This window comes from Lepidochelys kempii, chromosome 7 (genome assembly GCF_965140285.1).
Source record: "Lepidochelys kempii isolate rLepKem1 chromosome 7, rLepKem1.hap1, whole genome shotgun sequence".
Classification (NCBI taxonomy): Eukaryota; Metazoa; Chordata; order Testudines; family Cheloniidae; genus Lepidochelys; species Lepidochelys kempii.
In genome coordinates this window covers 38,114,335-38,131,507 of record NC_136386.1, presented here as the reverse complement: position 1 = coordinate 38,131,507, position 17,173 = coordinate 38,114,335, and the positions used below count along the sequence as shown (strand labels likewise).

Below are 17,173 nucleotides of genomic sequence, written 5' to 3'. Positions count from 1 at the left end.
AACAATTTGTAGTCCAGAACATTTTCTGAAAAAGCAAGGAAAAAGGAACAGCAACTACAAAACACAAGACCAAATGCATTTTCTTCTATACCTGTCTCTTTAAATGAGATCTTCCAATCATTTTGTTTTGAAAACCTTTTAGAGAATAAACTACTTTGTTAAATGTATTCCCCTAGAGAGTTGTACAGAAAAATAGCACAGCAGTTAATTTAGCTACAATTGCTTTTTTACCGGCAATGTTAAAACTGTATAGCTGTTATGACTCACCTAAAGCAGAATCACAGATTAGCTGCTGTGGATGTGCAGGGGCACAGCTGCATGCCTCTACCAGCTCCTGAATTCTGAGGGTGAAAAGAAGCACTGAAGACAACAAGGTACTGTGTACAGGATTCATGCTGCCTTCAACACAGCTAACTGGCCAACTAAAAGAAAATAGTCTCTTACTGTTGATCTTATATCTAAACTTTCTAATCTCTGTGCAGTTCAGTTTCAACAGACTTAGATGGTTTAGAAAAGCCCTCTAATGCTCAGTCTGAGTATACACTTATGTTAACAGACTTCTAATTTTCCTGGCATAGGACCCTCTTATTTATGGCCCTGATACTTACAAGTAACCCCGCCTTCCTTTAAGGAAAAAGCACATCATTGGTGAAAATATTGTGACAGGTTTATTGTTCCAAAAGCAAGTTTACCTTACTGGGTTGCATCATAATGTTGTTATTATGAGTCAGTGTGACTATTAATAATCAAAAGCTTTTTAAAAACATCAGTTTCTGCTCTGATTTTATGATCTTTTGCAGATTGGAGATTAAACTAATAAATTAATCTTGTGAATTTCATGCCAGTTTTAATTTAAAAAATAAATAGTTCCTCCACCTTCCCTATCATGACCAAAGCAAACAATATATCTAAAAGCAATGCTAACATCCTTTTTTAAAGCCAGATTTCGTTTGCATTCCCTGATCTTTCCCCTGCACCTCTCTACATTTTCTTGAAATGACTTGACTGTTTGCAGGCTGCACAGAACTTCATTCATGAAGAGGAAATGGTTCAATGCCTTGTTTGTGAGCCCTGAACAATTGGTAACTACAAGCAATACTGGATAAAAATCCAGGCTGCAATAAAGGCCATTTTGCTACTTCATCATATATTTAATTTGAAATAATGATTTACAAAAATTCCAGTGATATATGTTCAAGGCGAGGCTTTTATTTATTAGTATTCTGCAGTCCCTATGCTATGGGTCCTATTCAAATAAAATGCCATTTCCACATGCGCTGGCTAGGAGGTCCGTGAGCTTCTGTGACTCAACATGCACAGAGCATAGCTAGTCCTGATTCAAGAATCCAAAAGCTAATACTCTTCCTCATCTGTAGATCTTATTCCTATAACCACCTTCACATTTGCATAGCTTGTACACATGAATCCCGTCTGCCCTTCTATGAAAGGTGTCTCATATGGATAGCAAGATGAGATCTGAGCAGGGAGGACTGTGGTGTATGCCCATTTGAGAAACGTTTACATATAGGCTGACGTTAGGTATGCCCTGTAATGTAAGTCCAGGGTTAGTAGAACTCGAGTTAGAAGACACAGTTGTAAATCCAGATTGTTGAACGCTGGGTTCCAGCCTAGGGCACTAGTGTCTATATTGCATTAGATGTTGTACTAACACAGAACAAAAATACTGTCACTGCCCCAAAGAGCTTACAATCTAGGAGCTTGTCTGTGTGGCAAGTTACTGCAGAGCAAGCCAGGATGCGCACTCTGAGACTTTCGCTGTGCTATAGCAATGTCCCCATAGAACATTACACCATGGCTAGCTGGTGCACAATAGACTCTCACCTTAGCTTGCTGCATAGACAAGCCCTAAGTATAAGATAAGAGACAACACATGAATACGAATACAAAGATGGGGGAGTACAAGGAAACAGTATTGGTCAGTATGATGGGCATTGGCATCAGCAAACCACGAGCCCAACCATTGTCATGTTTTTTTGTAGGCGTCAGGGAAAAGGAGCGTTTTGAAGGATGATAATGCATTAGTTTTGCAGATGTTACTCTGAACTCTCTTTCTGTTTGGCAGTTCTTTCTCACCCAAGTTTGAGATCAAATTTTCATATCAAGCTGTCCCATGCATACACAAACTACAATCTTTATTCACAGCCCCATGTGTGCCAGAAGTCTTCTGGATATTAGGCATGGGGAAAATCAACTGCAGTTCCTCAAAACACCAAGCCCCCTGCTCACTTCAGTCATACCTTTCCTGCTTCACATTATGTTGCTTTGCTTCTCATGCACTTGCAACCCTGACGGCCACCTCTTTCTCAGAATTAGCTGGAATGTCTCAGTGTCCCTCCACCTCTTCTGCAATCTGAGACCAAAAAAAATTTATTAATGCATGTCCCAGGCAAGAATTTTTTTAAAAACCCATAGATTTAACTTCTGTCAGAAACAAAGGCTATGGATTAAGCTATGGTGAGGTTTTTTAGTGGCCTTTATGCTCAATATTTTAGATCGATCGATTATGAAATCTAACTCAGGATAATAGGGACTGAAAGTGGCAGTGTGATGGCTGTTTGGGGGCCTGTAAGATATGATTGGATGATCATTGACCAGTTTCCACAGGACAAGTACCCTATATCACATAATTCCTGTTGCAAATGGCACTAACAGGCCATATTGGTGACCTTCTTAGCAAAGCCCAAAGACTGAATGGGTCTGGAGGATGAAATATCTTTTTTAGAGATGGACTGTCCATATGATGGCTACTTAAGGCACATTGGTGTGATTATTGGAGAGGCTGACCCTGCCAATTGCCCATGCTCTACCTGTCTTGTAAACTTTGGTGTCCAGTGCTGTCAACACAATAACTTTTTACAAGCACTATATTAATTCAAAAATTAAAATAATTTATAAAAATGGTTAAAAATAAACTATTTATTATTTTCCAGGCTTTGGTTATGAGTTGAGAGTTAGATGCACACATTAGATCATGGGCTGGTCTACAGTGGGAACTTATATTTGCTACATCTTTCAGGGGTGTGAAAAATCCACATCCTCAAGAGAGACATCTATGCCAACCTAACCCCTGGTATAGACAGTGCTAGGTCAATAGGAGAATTCTTCTGTCACCCTAGATACTGCGCCTTGGGGAGGTGGATTAATTAAAGCGACAGGAGAACCCTTCTCATTGCTGTAGTGAGTGTCTACATGGAAGCGCAACAGCGGTGCAGCTGAAGCAGTGTTTTAAGTGTAGACATACCCTGAGTAGAGCTAACTACAGAAATGTAAACATGCCAAAGGTAAATTTTATGTTTTATCAAATCTTGAGCTATATTCTACAGAAGTATGGTGGTTGTATGGTAGTTGTGTAAGCATAGTAAAATACATTTCTTTTTGTTATAATCTACATTAATACTGCCTGAAGACACTCCAGGCTCCAATCCAATTAGACTTTTAAGAGAGTCTTTCAAAGCCATCTGTACACAGGTGGAACATTTAAAGTGTGGTTATGGTTAGAAAAGTTTATTGACTGTAAATGACGGATATTACTTAGCAAATGTGCTCCTTCTACATTCTGAGTTATGTCTATCTACTTTACTGACAAAAATAAGTGTCTATTTTTTACTCCTTAGGAGTACTCCTTACTACTTAGGAGAGGCAATAGAGCTGTGTGAAGGTGAGCTGGATTCATTTCTGTCTCACACATCATCAAGTGAATTAACAGCTAAGTTCCAATTGCAGAATCTTTCTTAGTAGTAGTGATGTGCATCTTCAGTCCCAGATCCTAGGATGAGTTTACGGTGTGGGCAGTTAGAAGTGGACTACAGAGTTCACATCCAGATCTGAATTTTCCCCAAGTTGTAGGATGTTGGGGTTTGGTTTATCTTTGCTGCTTTGAATTTATAAACTGAATAAATCTGATAGAGAGTCACTGAGATAAAAAAGCCTTTCAAAGCCAATAAATATTTTTACACCTTTACCTTTCAGAGTATGGACCCGATCCTGCAAATAGATATGCATACATTTTCAAGATTGGGTCTTATATCTCTACGTTTAGTTGATCATGTATGTGGATCAATTGATACTTGATCACTTTTCAATAGAACCTTTATTCCTTCGTTGTGATTCCTAAACTTTCTGAATAAGTTGTTTTAGTCACAAAATAAGCTACAACCTTTATAATTTTTTCTGCTAATAATATAAGTTGAATATAGTGTGAGAAATACAGTAGCCCGCAACCCAGACAAGAAGTTAGAAAAACTCTGATCTGTTATGCTGATGTAAATCAGGAATAACTCAGCTGAACTCATAATTTACACCACTGTAACAGAGAAACATATGGACCATTATCATGACTCCCATGTGAATATTTTTTTCCAATCCACCGTTCTGTTGCTGATGAAACTTCTAATATGTGAGCTCCCTCTCCTGCTCTTTAACAGCTTTAACTAGCAAACCATATTACCAGAGATAACGTATTTGTAATGACATAATCTATTATACTGGTACATGGCCAGAGGAAAGAAGAAAATGCATCAAGGCTCATCACGCAAAGGGTGTAAAGGTTTCTAGCTTGACAAAGAAAAAAAACTGAGACACAAAGATACTTTTTGAATGACAGATTTAAAATATATACCATTTGACACATCACTAAGGAAAAACCAAGCAGTTTAAATAAAATTCAGAATCCAGAAAAGCAAACAGATGGAAGGAACTCACTTTTTTAAAATGAAACCTGAGATTCAGGATAACAACTATGAGAGGCCTGTATGTGCCTGACACACAGCTAGTCTGGCACATCCCCATTTTGAGAAATACTGCCATTGAGTGATGGCTATTAGAATATTTGAAAGTCAACATAAGACATCATGGTATCCATTGTATTGCATTGTACATGGGGTAATTAAAGTTAGTGAAAGGTGTGGCTGCCCATTGGTTGATTAAGCAGTGTTTCACACCAAGAGTCTACCATGCCCCTGCCCTGAGATCTTCACTGGCAGCCTGTGAGTATGCAGGTGGAGTTCAAGGTTTTCTTTTTAACCAGCCCCACTGCTTTTGGTGTTGTGGTACACCAATCCCTTCTAGAGACATCTGGCAACATGCTGGATGTTCCAAGATCTTGAACGCAAGTACTGTAGGCACACCATCCACTAGACTCTGCAGGCTCTCGCTCTCCTTAGATCACCACAAACAATGATATTGTAAATAAATAACTCAGGATTATTTGACTAGGTCTGACAGAAGTTAAGCAGTGCAACTATTCTAGACACAATAACTTTGAACAGTTACAGCAAACAGTTACATTATTTTCCAATATAAATCCCTTAATGGTTTGGGGCCTGGTTACTTGAGATTAGATCTGTGTGAATAATTGATTGGGTTACAAGCAGTTCAAAAAAAACATTTTAATTGTTTGGGGTTGACCCAAATTTTTTTTTTTTTTTAATTTTGGTGAACCAAAAAAAAAAATCACTTTGGGTCAAATAAAATGTTTTTTTCTGATTTTTTTTCTAAACTTTTTTTTGTGATTACAAGCTTTTGTACGTTTTTGAATTTGAAAAATTTCAAAACCTAAAATAATTTCAAATAAAACAATCAAAATGTTTCAAATTGGAAATGTCAAAACAGAAGCTTCTAGGGTTTTTTGGAATTTTATGAAGTTTTTTTCCCCCAACCGAAACAATTTGGCAAATTTGACAGAAATGTATTAAATGTTTCAGTCAAACCAAATCTGAACTTCCCTCTCTCCCCCACCCTCCCAAAAAAAGTAGTTTTGGTCAAAAAATTTCACCCAGCTCTACTTGAGAGAGAGCCTGTCTCCCTTGGCCATGCTGCTGCAGTGGAAACCTACAACTGTGCACAAGCTAAAGGTTCCTTACTTTAAAAGAGATGGGGAAGCACTAATGGCATTCTCTGGGAGGAGTCCTTAGTTTACATGTCTCTCTTCTCTTGGTCCTCCAGAGGCTGGATTATGTTAAGTAATGGCACAGCAAAGCCTGCAATTTTTTGCACACAATTGAGTAAGAATAGTCTTCTCTCCTGTTTCTTCTTCAGCCCACAGAGGTGGGCTTGACTAAAATGTAACAGCCTTGGACAGTGAGAATGGTAATAATTACAAATAGCTGCCATATTATTATTCTTTCTTTTATTTGTATTATACTAGTCTAACACCACAGAGTCATAATCTGGGATCAGGTTCCCATTTTAGGGAAAAAATAATTTAGAGTTCAATAGGAGTTGCATTTGAGACAAGGAGAAAGCGATCTGTTCCAGAAATACTTTGTATATAAAATATATTCAGCTTTGTCTGACTTTTTTCAATAACAATAATAATAATAATATTGCCATGTCCTCCTATAGCATATTTTATAGCATTAGCAAAGGTTTGTGAATGACAGTTACAGGTGTTCTTAAGGAGTCATCAAAGAAACAAAGACAATATAGTTATGGCCTGATTATCAAAGGGGTTGAGCACCTTTAGTACCTGTTGAAGGCAATAGGTGTTTTGGGTGCTTAACACCACAGATAATCAGTACATAACAATGTGTATCAGGTCTTACCATTTTAAATTTACTCACATATGTACAGAAATGGTGACGAGGAAACTTATGCTGCTGGCACGTCTCTGTGTGCCCCTAGAGGGGGGGAGGTGTGCACTGCCCCCACCCCAGGCAGCACATGGAGACTCGCTGCTCCCCTTCCCCCCCCAAGGGGCACACAGAGACGTGCCAGCAGCAGGGCTAAGGTAGCTCTCTGCCCACACTGTCTCCCTCCTTTCGTGCCACGCCGCTCCTGGAAGCAGACAGCATGTCCCTGCGGCCCCTTGGAGGGGGGGGTGTCTCCACACATTGCTCCCACCCTGAACGCTGACTCTGCAGCTCCCATTGGCTGGGAACTACAGCCAATGGGATCTGTGGGGGTGGCGCCTGCAGGCAGTGGCACACAGAGACCCTCCTGCTGCCCCACAGCCGCCTAGGATCCCCTGCCAGAGGGGTGTGCCAGTTGCTTTGGGAGTTGCGTTGCCCAAGGTAAGTGCCACCCCCCTGGTCCCTTTCGCACCCCTGCCCCAGCCCAGAGCCCGCACCCCTCTCCTCATCCCTACCCTAACCCCCTGGCCCAGCCCAGAGCTGCACCCAGCATCCAAATTCCCTCCCAGAGCCCGACCTCTTCACCCCCTCCTGCACCTTAGCCCCCCGCCCCAATCAAGGTACCTCACTTTATTTTCATTTACTTCCTATTACTTATAATATAGGAGGAGGATGAAGAAAAAAGAATGAAAAACAGGGGTGGGGGGACATAATAGAGAATGTTCTTTTTCTTGGCTGGGTCCTGGGGGGGCCCCAAAAAATGAAGCTGTGCACAGGGCCACTAACTCTAAATCCGCCAGTGAACTACACTGTGGTCCCCAGTCTGGGTACATCTGCAATTATAAACCCACAAGATTAGGTACCAAAATCCAATCCAATGTATACAATGTATTTGCTTTGCAGCCATTTTAAGAATTTTAATTTACTCCTCCTGCCCACCAGGAGTAATGGCTACTTAAGCATGCTTAAAAATAGCATCAAAGTTGAGAGCATGGGTTTGACAGATATGGCAACTTCCTGCAATATCTTTGGGAGATCTTCCTGTATTAAATGTGTGTATCATTTGTGGGCCATGGATTCTGTGTAATTTCATGGGGTGAGCAAAGCTTCTTCATGAACTAAGGGGTGATTAGACAAATTCACTCAGGTGGTAACATGAGTGCCACCTTCATGAGTGTCATCGTCAGAGAAATACCACAACCTGGAGAGGCTCACATATACGAGTTCAAAATGGATTCTCCAGAGACCAGCACACAAAGAAAGGGCTTTTGGATAACAAGCCTGAGTTTAAGCTGACTCAGGGCCTTCTTTCTGCTCCAGCAAAGCAACAGGACCTTCTGTTGAGAGGGGTTGGAAGGACTTAGGCCTACTGAGGCCTGTGACAGGGTTGGGCCAGATGGCTATAGGAGAGTAATAGAAGGCAGGTGTATTAGCCCCAGGCTAAGTAGGTCCCTTTTCCCTGAGTAAGGTAACAGGGAAGGTTCCAGAACAATCAAGAACCTTCTGGAGACAATTAAGACAGGCTGATTGGAACACCTGCAGCCAATCAAGAAGCTGCTAGAATCAATTAAGGCAGATTAATCAGGGCACCTGGGTTTTAAAAAGGAGCTCACTTCAGTTTGTGGTGTGCATGTGAGGAGCTGGGAGCAAGAGGCACTCAGAGCGAGAATGTGGACTGTTGGAGGACTGAGGTGTACAAGCATTATCAGACACCAGGAGGAAGGTCCTATGGTGAAGATAAAGAAGGTGTTGGGAGGAGGCCATTGGGAAGTAGCCCAGGGAGTTGTAGCTGTCACACAGCTGTTCCAGGAGGCACTCTAGACAGCTGCATTCCACAGGGCCCTGGGCTGGAACCCGTAGTAGAGGGCGGGCCCGGGTTCCCCCCAAATCCTCCCAACTCCTGGTCAGACACAGGAGGAGTTGACCTGGACTGTGAATTCAGGAAAAACGGCCAAGCTGAGGGCTGCCGTGAAGCTCCAAGGTGAGCAAATCCGCCAATAAGTGCAAGACCCACCAAGGTAGAGCAGGAACTTTGTCACAGGCCCCATAAGACTGATGGATGACCTCTGTTAAGCTTTAAACATGTGTATAGGAACTTTTAAAAAATGTTTTCTCTGTAATGCTTTCACTTTAAGAATAAATGTGCTTGCTTATAAAGAGTTGTGTGGTAACATGTGACTGCTGGCAATTACAGCTGGTCACAGTCTTTGGAGAGAAAGGAAAGCTCAGATGATGGCCTGTCTAGGCAATTGGGCTTATGTAGGCAAGGAACTATGCAGCCTGGAAAACGCCTGGTCAAGAGCGAGAGAGATGCATGTCTCCACCCAAGAGAGGTGATGGCTGAAGAGCTGAGAGCTTAGAGTGGGGGCCCTCAAGAGAACAGAGGGGAGGAATACAGGTGCAGTTGGCTTGAACAGTGAATTATTCCATCACGGACACAGAAATGTTTGAGGAGTCTAAACAAAAATTGGTATTACACACAGGAAGCTGTTCAGTGCCTTGTGAGGGATACTGGCACAGGACTCTTGCCAGCTCCTTTAATTTTGCTGTTTTACTGGGTCATAACTAACAGAGCAATATGCTGAGTTGCCCTTACTGGTATCTGAATATTGTTCTCATATATCCCTCATATACACTTTCACAGGACCGAGCCCTATGTTTTTATCTTGCAGTGATGTTTACTAAACCCAAATAAGCTAGGGAAAGTACATCTTCTGTATAGTTGTTTATTGATTTAGAACTCTGCTTGCTTTTTTCTGGGAAAGAGGAAAATGAACAAAAAGCCACCTTGATTATTTCATTTTTTAAATTTCCTTTTTCCAAAGTAAGCAGGGCAAAATTAGATTTAGGCTGATGCATGCTCCACAAACAATTTGTATGGAACTAGAGTGGCTGAATGAACTTTCAGTGGGCCTTATTGGAAAGACAAATATTTAACATTGAACATAGTGAGTCATGTTTATAAAACATCTTTACTTTTTGTGTTGCTATTTTTTTCTCCCTCTGATTTCGTGTTGTGGCCTCTGAATCAGTTCTGAGGACCTTAAAGCTGCAGACAATTGCCTTAAGCCTTTGCCACTCTCAAAACTGCCTGATCTGTGGCCTCCTTGCAGGAGAGTGTCAAAGCAGAGGGTCTGTACCTAACCTGACATCTGTAATTGTGTTGAATTATATTTTACCTTTAGAGATTCATTAAAATTAAAATTTGCTAAAAAGAAAATCCTTTGTTATGCGACTCCTAAGCATTCTTTCAAAATGTTAATGTTGTAGGACAGCAGAAGGCTAAGTGATATGATAATGAATCATTGGATTCCCATTATCTCTTTTACCAGAAAAGTAGAAATCATATTACTGGTTTCAGAACATATTACTGGTTTTCATATTTCAATGGATACTGTGTTTTTAGCGAGGAGAGGGATCATGTTTGCTGACTTAGAGAAAAGCACCTTCAAAGAGTTTTGCTAGGTCAGATTACTTGAGACTGTACGTCTCAGGACATGACCCTTAGACCCATGCAGGCACATCCGTAATTATTACAAAACTACTTGTACTGATTACTGATTACTGATTGCAAAGTTTTGTAGTTACCACAGATTGCCTGACTGCAAAATGGGGAGCACTGAAGGAAAATGGGAGCTAGAGTAGAAATCTCCCATGAGTCCCTCTTGGTTCTCTTTTGCCCTACATGACAGGGTTGGGCTAGATGGCTATAGGAGAGTGCTCATATTGGGTTCTGGGAATGGGTGGGCTTACTGCTGAAAGACCCTCCTCCAGCCTTTGGGGAGGATCCACAAGACCCAGGAACACAAGTAGTTACGGGGGACAATAAGGAACCAGAGTGGGACACTGAACAGAGAACCCTGGACAGCGCCCACTGCTCCTCAAAGGACAAGGGAGCCAGCAGACTGCCACCCAGAGGAACTCTGCCTGGATGCTTGAACAGAGGGAGGATCAGAAATAGGCCCCACAGTTGCAGGAAAACCCCTCAGCCAATGTCCTCTCCCTGAGCTTATAGATGGCCATTTTGGCCAGCGCTAGGAGCAGTTTGACAGGGAGGTCCCATGGCTTTGTTGGGCCACTGGAAGGCAGGTATATTAGCCCCAGGATAAGCAGGTCTCTTTTCCCTTGATAACTGAACAGAGGTTCCACTAGGTTAATTAGGACACCTGGGGCCAATCAAGGGCATGCCAGAAGCTGTTAAAAGCCTCCCCTCCAGTCAGATAGGGGTGAACGATAGGAGTTGTGGGAGGAAAGTGTGCTACTGGAGATCTGGGCAGTGTAGACACTGACAAGCATCAGGAGGGAAAACCCCATAGGTACAGAGGTAAAGGGCAGGGGAAACCCTACCCAACAGGGAGAACAACCCTTCCAGGCCCCAGAGGTCTGAGTGAAGAGACCTCGCCAGAGAGGAGAAACTGAACTGGGTGCCTGGTTTGTTGCCACCATGCCTGGAGGGGCTACCAGAGACTAAGAGGCTTCCCTCCCATTCCCTTGTCAGGGAGACCAGGGGAACCCTGCTAAGGCAAGGTATGGACAGCAAGCCAGGGGTGTGGGGAAATTCTGAGATAGAGAGGAATATCCTGGCCCACCGCTAAGTGGAAGTGTGGAATCCACCAAGGCAGAGAAGGAGCTCTGTCACTCCTTGTAAAACTAATATAATGATTTAACTCCCCTGAGAGGTGCATCAACTGGTAAGACATGGGAGGAGGCTGTTTGCCTGCAAGCTGTGGTCTTATCAGTGAAATTTAGAAGAATCCAGGAATCCTAGGACTGTTGCAATTTGGATAACTATAGATACAGCATGAATATTATGTATTAGACTCCCCAGTTCCCCTTTTCATATCCAGTCAGGAACACACAGTCGGTTAAAGCAACATCTTTGAAGCATTTATTTTGCTGTATGTTTTAAGAAGGTGGCACTCCAAGTGGAAACTTCTCTCTCACCCATTTGCCTCCATCAGTTGCTGTCTGTCCAGCACTTTGAGGATGTTGGGCCTGATTCTCCCCACATTTACACCAATGTAACTCCAGTTTGGGCCATGTCTTCAGCTGGTGTAAAACAAAGTAGCTCCATTGTAATTACACCAGCTGAGGATCAGGCCCGTTGAAGCTAGATGAGTTAATCAGCTGGCCCAGTAACTTCAAGTGAGTTACTCACTATATATGAGAGGAGGACTAGGCTCATTAAGTGCTAAATTTTATTTTTATTGTCTGAATACCAGTGAGAGAAATACTTTCAATCTGATTTCCTAATGCTTTGCCTCTGAGATGTTTCCCTAATATTTGAAGACAAAGAAATACCAAGTAGGTACCTAGAAAAATAAAGTGATTGCAAACAGTTAAGCAGCACATAAGTCAACTCTGGAAAGAAAAATATCACTATATAGCTAATGGGGTGGGGGAGAGACAGACACATTATTAAAAGCATCAAAGCTTCTTCAGACAGGATATTACAGTCACATTTTAAGCCTACATATGCTGCAGTATTTCCATTACAGATGTAATCACTTCTAATATTTAATCCCTCCTTCTCTCTTGTCCTCAAACCTTTCAATGGTGCAGTTAACCAAGAATGGTTAGACTTTGAACACTTGGACAGGTGGCCAGTCTGCCAAGAGATTTTTAAAGTATTATTGCTATACTCATTAAGATTCATGTCTAACATGAATGAACTCCCAGTCTGAAGGGTGCCCTTTGATAACAACCATTCCATTTGTCTGGTCATTAAATATATTAATTAATTTCCTGATATTAACATATGACAGAAATTGTTAAAATGTGTCGTATCAGTGAAAGCAACTCTCATACTAAATGCTCCTCTAGCTGAAATTTAAAGGAATTTTGACTTCTGTTAAAGGAATTTTGACTTCTGTTATCTAGATTTAAAAGAATTCCTCCTAATAGTTTTTTTTTTTTTTTTTACTCTTTCATCTGGAGAACATAATATGGTTTTACTCCCTCAGGGAACATGTCTACAAGTTCACAGATCAAAGCAGAACCAGACATGAACCATAAGACTCACTTTGAGTTCAGAGGCTTTTGAAATGAAACTCCAAATTTATTATAAAATAATGTTGTGAGATGTTTAAATCACTGAAAAGAAAAAAAATTTCTTTAGTGTGTGTGCACTTTTTGCATTCTTTAGCACGTGATAAAAACAATCAGAAGAGTTTTTCATTTTGCATTATTTGACATTATTTTGCATTAGCAAAGTTAGTATACTGGCAAATATCTCTATAGTAAATAACCTACATTGATATTATATAAGCTTCTACAAATTCAGTAACAGCCACAGCCATACTGGTGATTGCAATAATATTTAGTATTGACCCCATTCAGCATATTCAGACATGCTGTTTTATGTAGAAAATTGTATTAGATATCTGAGGCAAAATAAAAATATTTATTCAGCCATCCTGTTTTCTACCAAAAATGCTATTTTATCAGTGGCTGTAGTATTTGATCTATACATATAATTAATAATAAATCCCAAATTATCCTTTTACTGATGTAACCATTTAAAACCGAGTGGATTAGTACTCCACACAGATGTGAGAGTTCATGAAAGCAGATTCCATTGCAAGATCAGGGAATCAGGGTGAGCTTGTTATTTATGTTTAAGGTGCCTGAAAGTTTGTGTGTACTTCGCAGCTTTTTGTGTGTAATTTGCAGCTTTTTATATTTTGTTGACATTTGAAGGAGACAATTGCTATTTGAAAGTCCACAAGGTGCAGTCAATCTTTTAATTGTGGTCTAGTTCATTGTTGGATTGCATATCCCCTTTATATATTTATTTTGCCTCATTTCTTTAACAAGATTATTTCTAGAGCTGGTCAAAAATGGTAAGGATTGGCTAAAAATAATTGTTTTTGTATTCCAAAATTTTCATGAACATTTTCTGCTTTGTCAATGCAATTTCTTTTCCAGTATCTGGTTTTTAAATTAAAAAATCAGAACATTGCTAAGGAAACACTTTTTTCCATAAAAATTATCATTTTGGAAAAAAGGCTATTATTGCAAGCAAACAAAAAAATTGAATTAAAACTTTCCACCAGCTCTGTTAGTGACACAGCCTTCCAAAGAGACGCTCCACTCACATTTGCTAGAGCTGTTTTTTAAATATTTTCCTTCAAAATAAACAAAATGTAACTAAAATCACAGAAAGCTTATGAAGCTAACTGGTTTCTGTGCTAGCATGGTCTTAGCATGCCTGCTGTTTACCCATCTGTGTGAGTCCAGAGAGCTCCTGTGGTGTCAAGGATAGAAGTCAAAACGGAAGGGAGCAGGTGGGGAAGTTAAATCCCATATGTATCATAATTGTAACAGAAAAGTGTCAGTTTTTCTTACCACTTGGAATGATGATTTCGCCCCATGATTGGAGCCAATCCGTGGTGGTGAGAGCCACTTTGTAGATTTGGGCAGGTAGCCCCCATGCGGGGAGTGAGATCTGTGGGGATTAGGGAATGTAGGGGCAGCAATAAGGGAAAATAGCTCTCAGTATTGCCCATTTGGATAGTAGACAGCAGGCACATCAGCATCACATAGCTAACAATGTGCTACTATAGTGATGAGAACAACCAAAAATGCCTTGTGGTAACTTAATTTTGAGCCTTCCTTGATCCCTCTCTTGCTTCAGCTGTAGCCTTTGTGGTTTGATTACCTTTGCTACCCGCCTTCCACTCCCCTCTATTTCTATTGAGATATGGCATGTCATTTGAAATCCTGGTATCAGACTCCAGCGTTAAAGGAATCCTGCTCCTTTTAAAGATGCTGGTTCATTTTTGTAAAGCAAAGTCTTTTTTTTTAAATTGTTGTTTTTGTTCCTGTGGTCCACAAAGGATTCCACAGCTATGGAATCATGGGAAAACTTTGTGGTCCTGTTAATTGCAGGAGTGCCATTTGTACTGCTGTCGTCAAAGGTCTGCCAGCATTTCCATTATAAACCCAGTTGCAGTGGTTTATGGCTCAACCATAAAAATCAGTTGCTGCCTTATAACGTCCCAGCCAGGCAGTGATTTGTTTATTATTTTAAATTTGGGCGGTGGGGAAAATTTTCATTTTTTTAAAATATGAAGGTAATGAGTAAATAAAATTTAGGATAAGTGCTACTTTGTATTCTCATAATTCACAGCTTAATTTTTAAACTAAAACATAGCCAGCCATTAATTCATAATGTGTATGTGCATGCATGCTTTTGGCTAGTTGGAAACAAGGCTAATTAAAAAAGACTGATAAGGTACTGGAGATGCATTTAACTGCAGATTACTTAGACTGAAGTTCTCTAGAGAAACAATTTTATGTTTGTTAGATCAAAGATCAACTCTTGAAATGGTTCCTAAAAATGGATTCAAGTGAAAGAATTCCAAAGAAATGATTAGAAGTGTGAGCAACAGGAGTGATGTAGTGGTGGGAGTCTGCTATAGACCACCGGACCAGGGGGATGAGGTGGATGAGGCTTTCTTCCGGCAGCTCGCGGAAGCTACTAGATCGCATGCCCTGGTTCTCATGGGTGACTTTAATTTTCCTGATATCTGCTGGGAGAGCAATACAGCAGTGCATAGACAATCCAGGAAGTTTTTGGAAAGCGTAGGGGACAATTTCCTGGTGCAAGTGCTAGAGGAGCCAACTGGGGCGGAGCTTTTCTTGACCTGCTGCTCACAAACCGGGAAGAATTAGTGGGGGAAGCAAAAGTGGATGGGAATCTGGGAGGCAGTGACCATGAGTTGGTTGAGTTCAGGATCCTGACACAGGGAAGAAAGGTAAGCAGCAGGATATGGACCCTGGACTTTAGGAAAGCAGACTTCGACTCCCTCAGGGAACGGATGGGTAGGATCCCCTGGGGGACTAACATGAAGGGGAAAGGAGTCCAGGAGAGCTGGCTGTATTTCAAGGAATCCCTGTTGAGGTTACAGGGACAAACCATCCTGATGTGTCGAAAGAATAGTAAATATGGCAGGCGACCAGCTTGGCTTAACGGTGAAATCCTAGCAGATCTTAAGCATAAAAAAGAAGCTTACAAGAAGTGGAAGTTTGGACATATGACCAGGAAAGAGTATAAAAATATTGCTCGGGTATGTAGGAATGAAATCAGGAGGGCCAAATCACACCTGGAGCTGCAGCTAGCGAGAGATGTTAAGAGTAACAAGAAGGGTTTCTTCAGGTATGTTGGCAACAAGAAGAAAGCCAAGGAAAGTGTGGGCCCCTTAACGAATGAGGGAGGCAACCTAGTGACAGAGGATGTGGAAAAAGCTAATGTACTCAATGCTTTTTTTGCCTCTGTCTTCACTAACAAGGTCAGCTCCCAGACTGCTGTGCTGGGCATCACAACATGGGGAATAGATGGCCAGCCCTCTGTGGAGAAAGAGGTGGTTAGGTACTATTTAGAAAAGTTGGACGTGCACAAGTCCATGGGGCCGGACGAGTTGCATCCGAGAGTGCTAAAGGAACTGGCGGCTGCGATAGCAGAGCCATTGGCCATGATCTTTGAAAACTCGTGGTGAACGGGGGAAGTCCCGGATGACTGGAAAAAGGCTAATGTAGTGCCAATCTTTAAAAAAGGGAAGAAGGAGGATCCTGGGAACTACAGGCCAGTGAGCCTCACTTCAGTCCCCAGAAAAATCATGGAGCAGGTCCTCAAAGAATCAATCCTGAAGCACTTACATGAGAGGAAAGTGATCAGGAACAGTCAGCATGGATTCACCAAGGGAAGGTCATGCCTGACTAATCTAATCACCTTCTATGATGAGATTACTGGTTCTGTGGATGAAGGGAAAGCAGTGGATGTATTGTATCTTGACTTTAGCAAAGCTTTTGACATGGTCTCCCACAGTATTCTTGTCAGCAAGTTAAAGAAGTATGGGCTGGATGAATGCACTATAAGGTGAGTAGAAAGTTGGCTAGATTGTCGGGCTCAGCGGGTAGTGATCAATGGCTCCATGTCTAGTTGGCAGCCGGTGTCAAGTGGAGTGCCCCAGGAGTCGGTCCTGGGGCCGGTTTTGTTCAATATCTTCATGGATGGTGTGGATTGCACTCTCAGCAAATTTGCGGATGATACTAAACTGGGAGGAGTGGTAGATACGCTGGAGGGGAGGGATAGGATACAGAGGGACCTAGACAAATTGGAGGATTGGGCCAAAAGAAATCTGATGAGGTTCAATAAGGATAAGTGCAGGGTCCTGCATTTAGGACGGAAGAACCCAATGCACAGCTACAGACTAGGGACCGAATGGCTAGGCAGCAGTTCTGCGGAAAAGGACCTAGGGGTGACAGTGGACGAGAAGCTGGATATGAGTCAGCAGTGTGCCCTTGTTGCCAAGAAGGCCAATGGCATTTTGGGATGTATAAGTAGGGGCATAGCGAGCAGATCGAGGGACGTGATCGTCCCCCTCTATTCGACATTGGTGAGGCCTCATCTGGAGTACTGTGTCCAGTTTTGGGCCCCATACTACAAGAAGGATGTGGATAAATTGGAGAGAGTCCAGCGAAGGGCAACAAAAATGATTAGGGGTCTGGAACACGAGTTATGAGGAGAGGCTGAGGGAACTGGGATTGTTTAGTCTGCGGAAGAGAAGAATGAGGGGGGA

At 41.7% G+C, this 17,173-nt stretch overlaps 2 protein-coding genes across 8 annotated transcripts in view; one reads left to right on the top strand and one right to left on the bottom strand.

Moving 5' to 3' along the window:
* Positions 1–546, bottom strand: part of TIMP4 (TIMP metallopeptidase inhibitor 4) — a 51,328-nt gene extending 50,782 nt beyond the window's left edge. The window contains exon 1 of the mRNA XM_073352287.1: positions 268–546. Within this exon, the coding sequence (XP_073208388.1) occupies positions 268–394 (127 nt within the window). The 5' untranslated portion in view covers positions 395–546. The remainder of the gene's footprint in view (positions 1–267) is intronic.
* SYN2 (synapsin II) overlaps positions 1–17,173 on the top strand; it is a 434,891-nt gene that overhangs the window by 334,046 nt on the left and 83,672 nt on the right. The window lies entirely within an intron of this gene.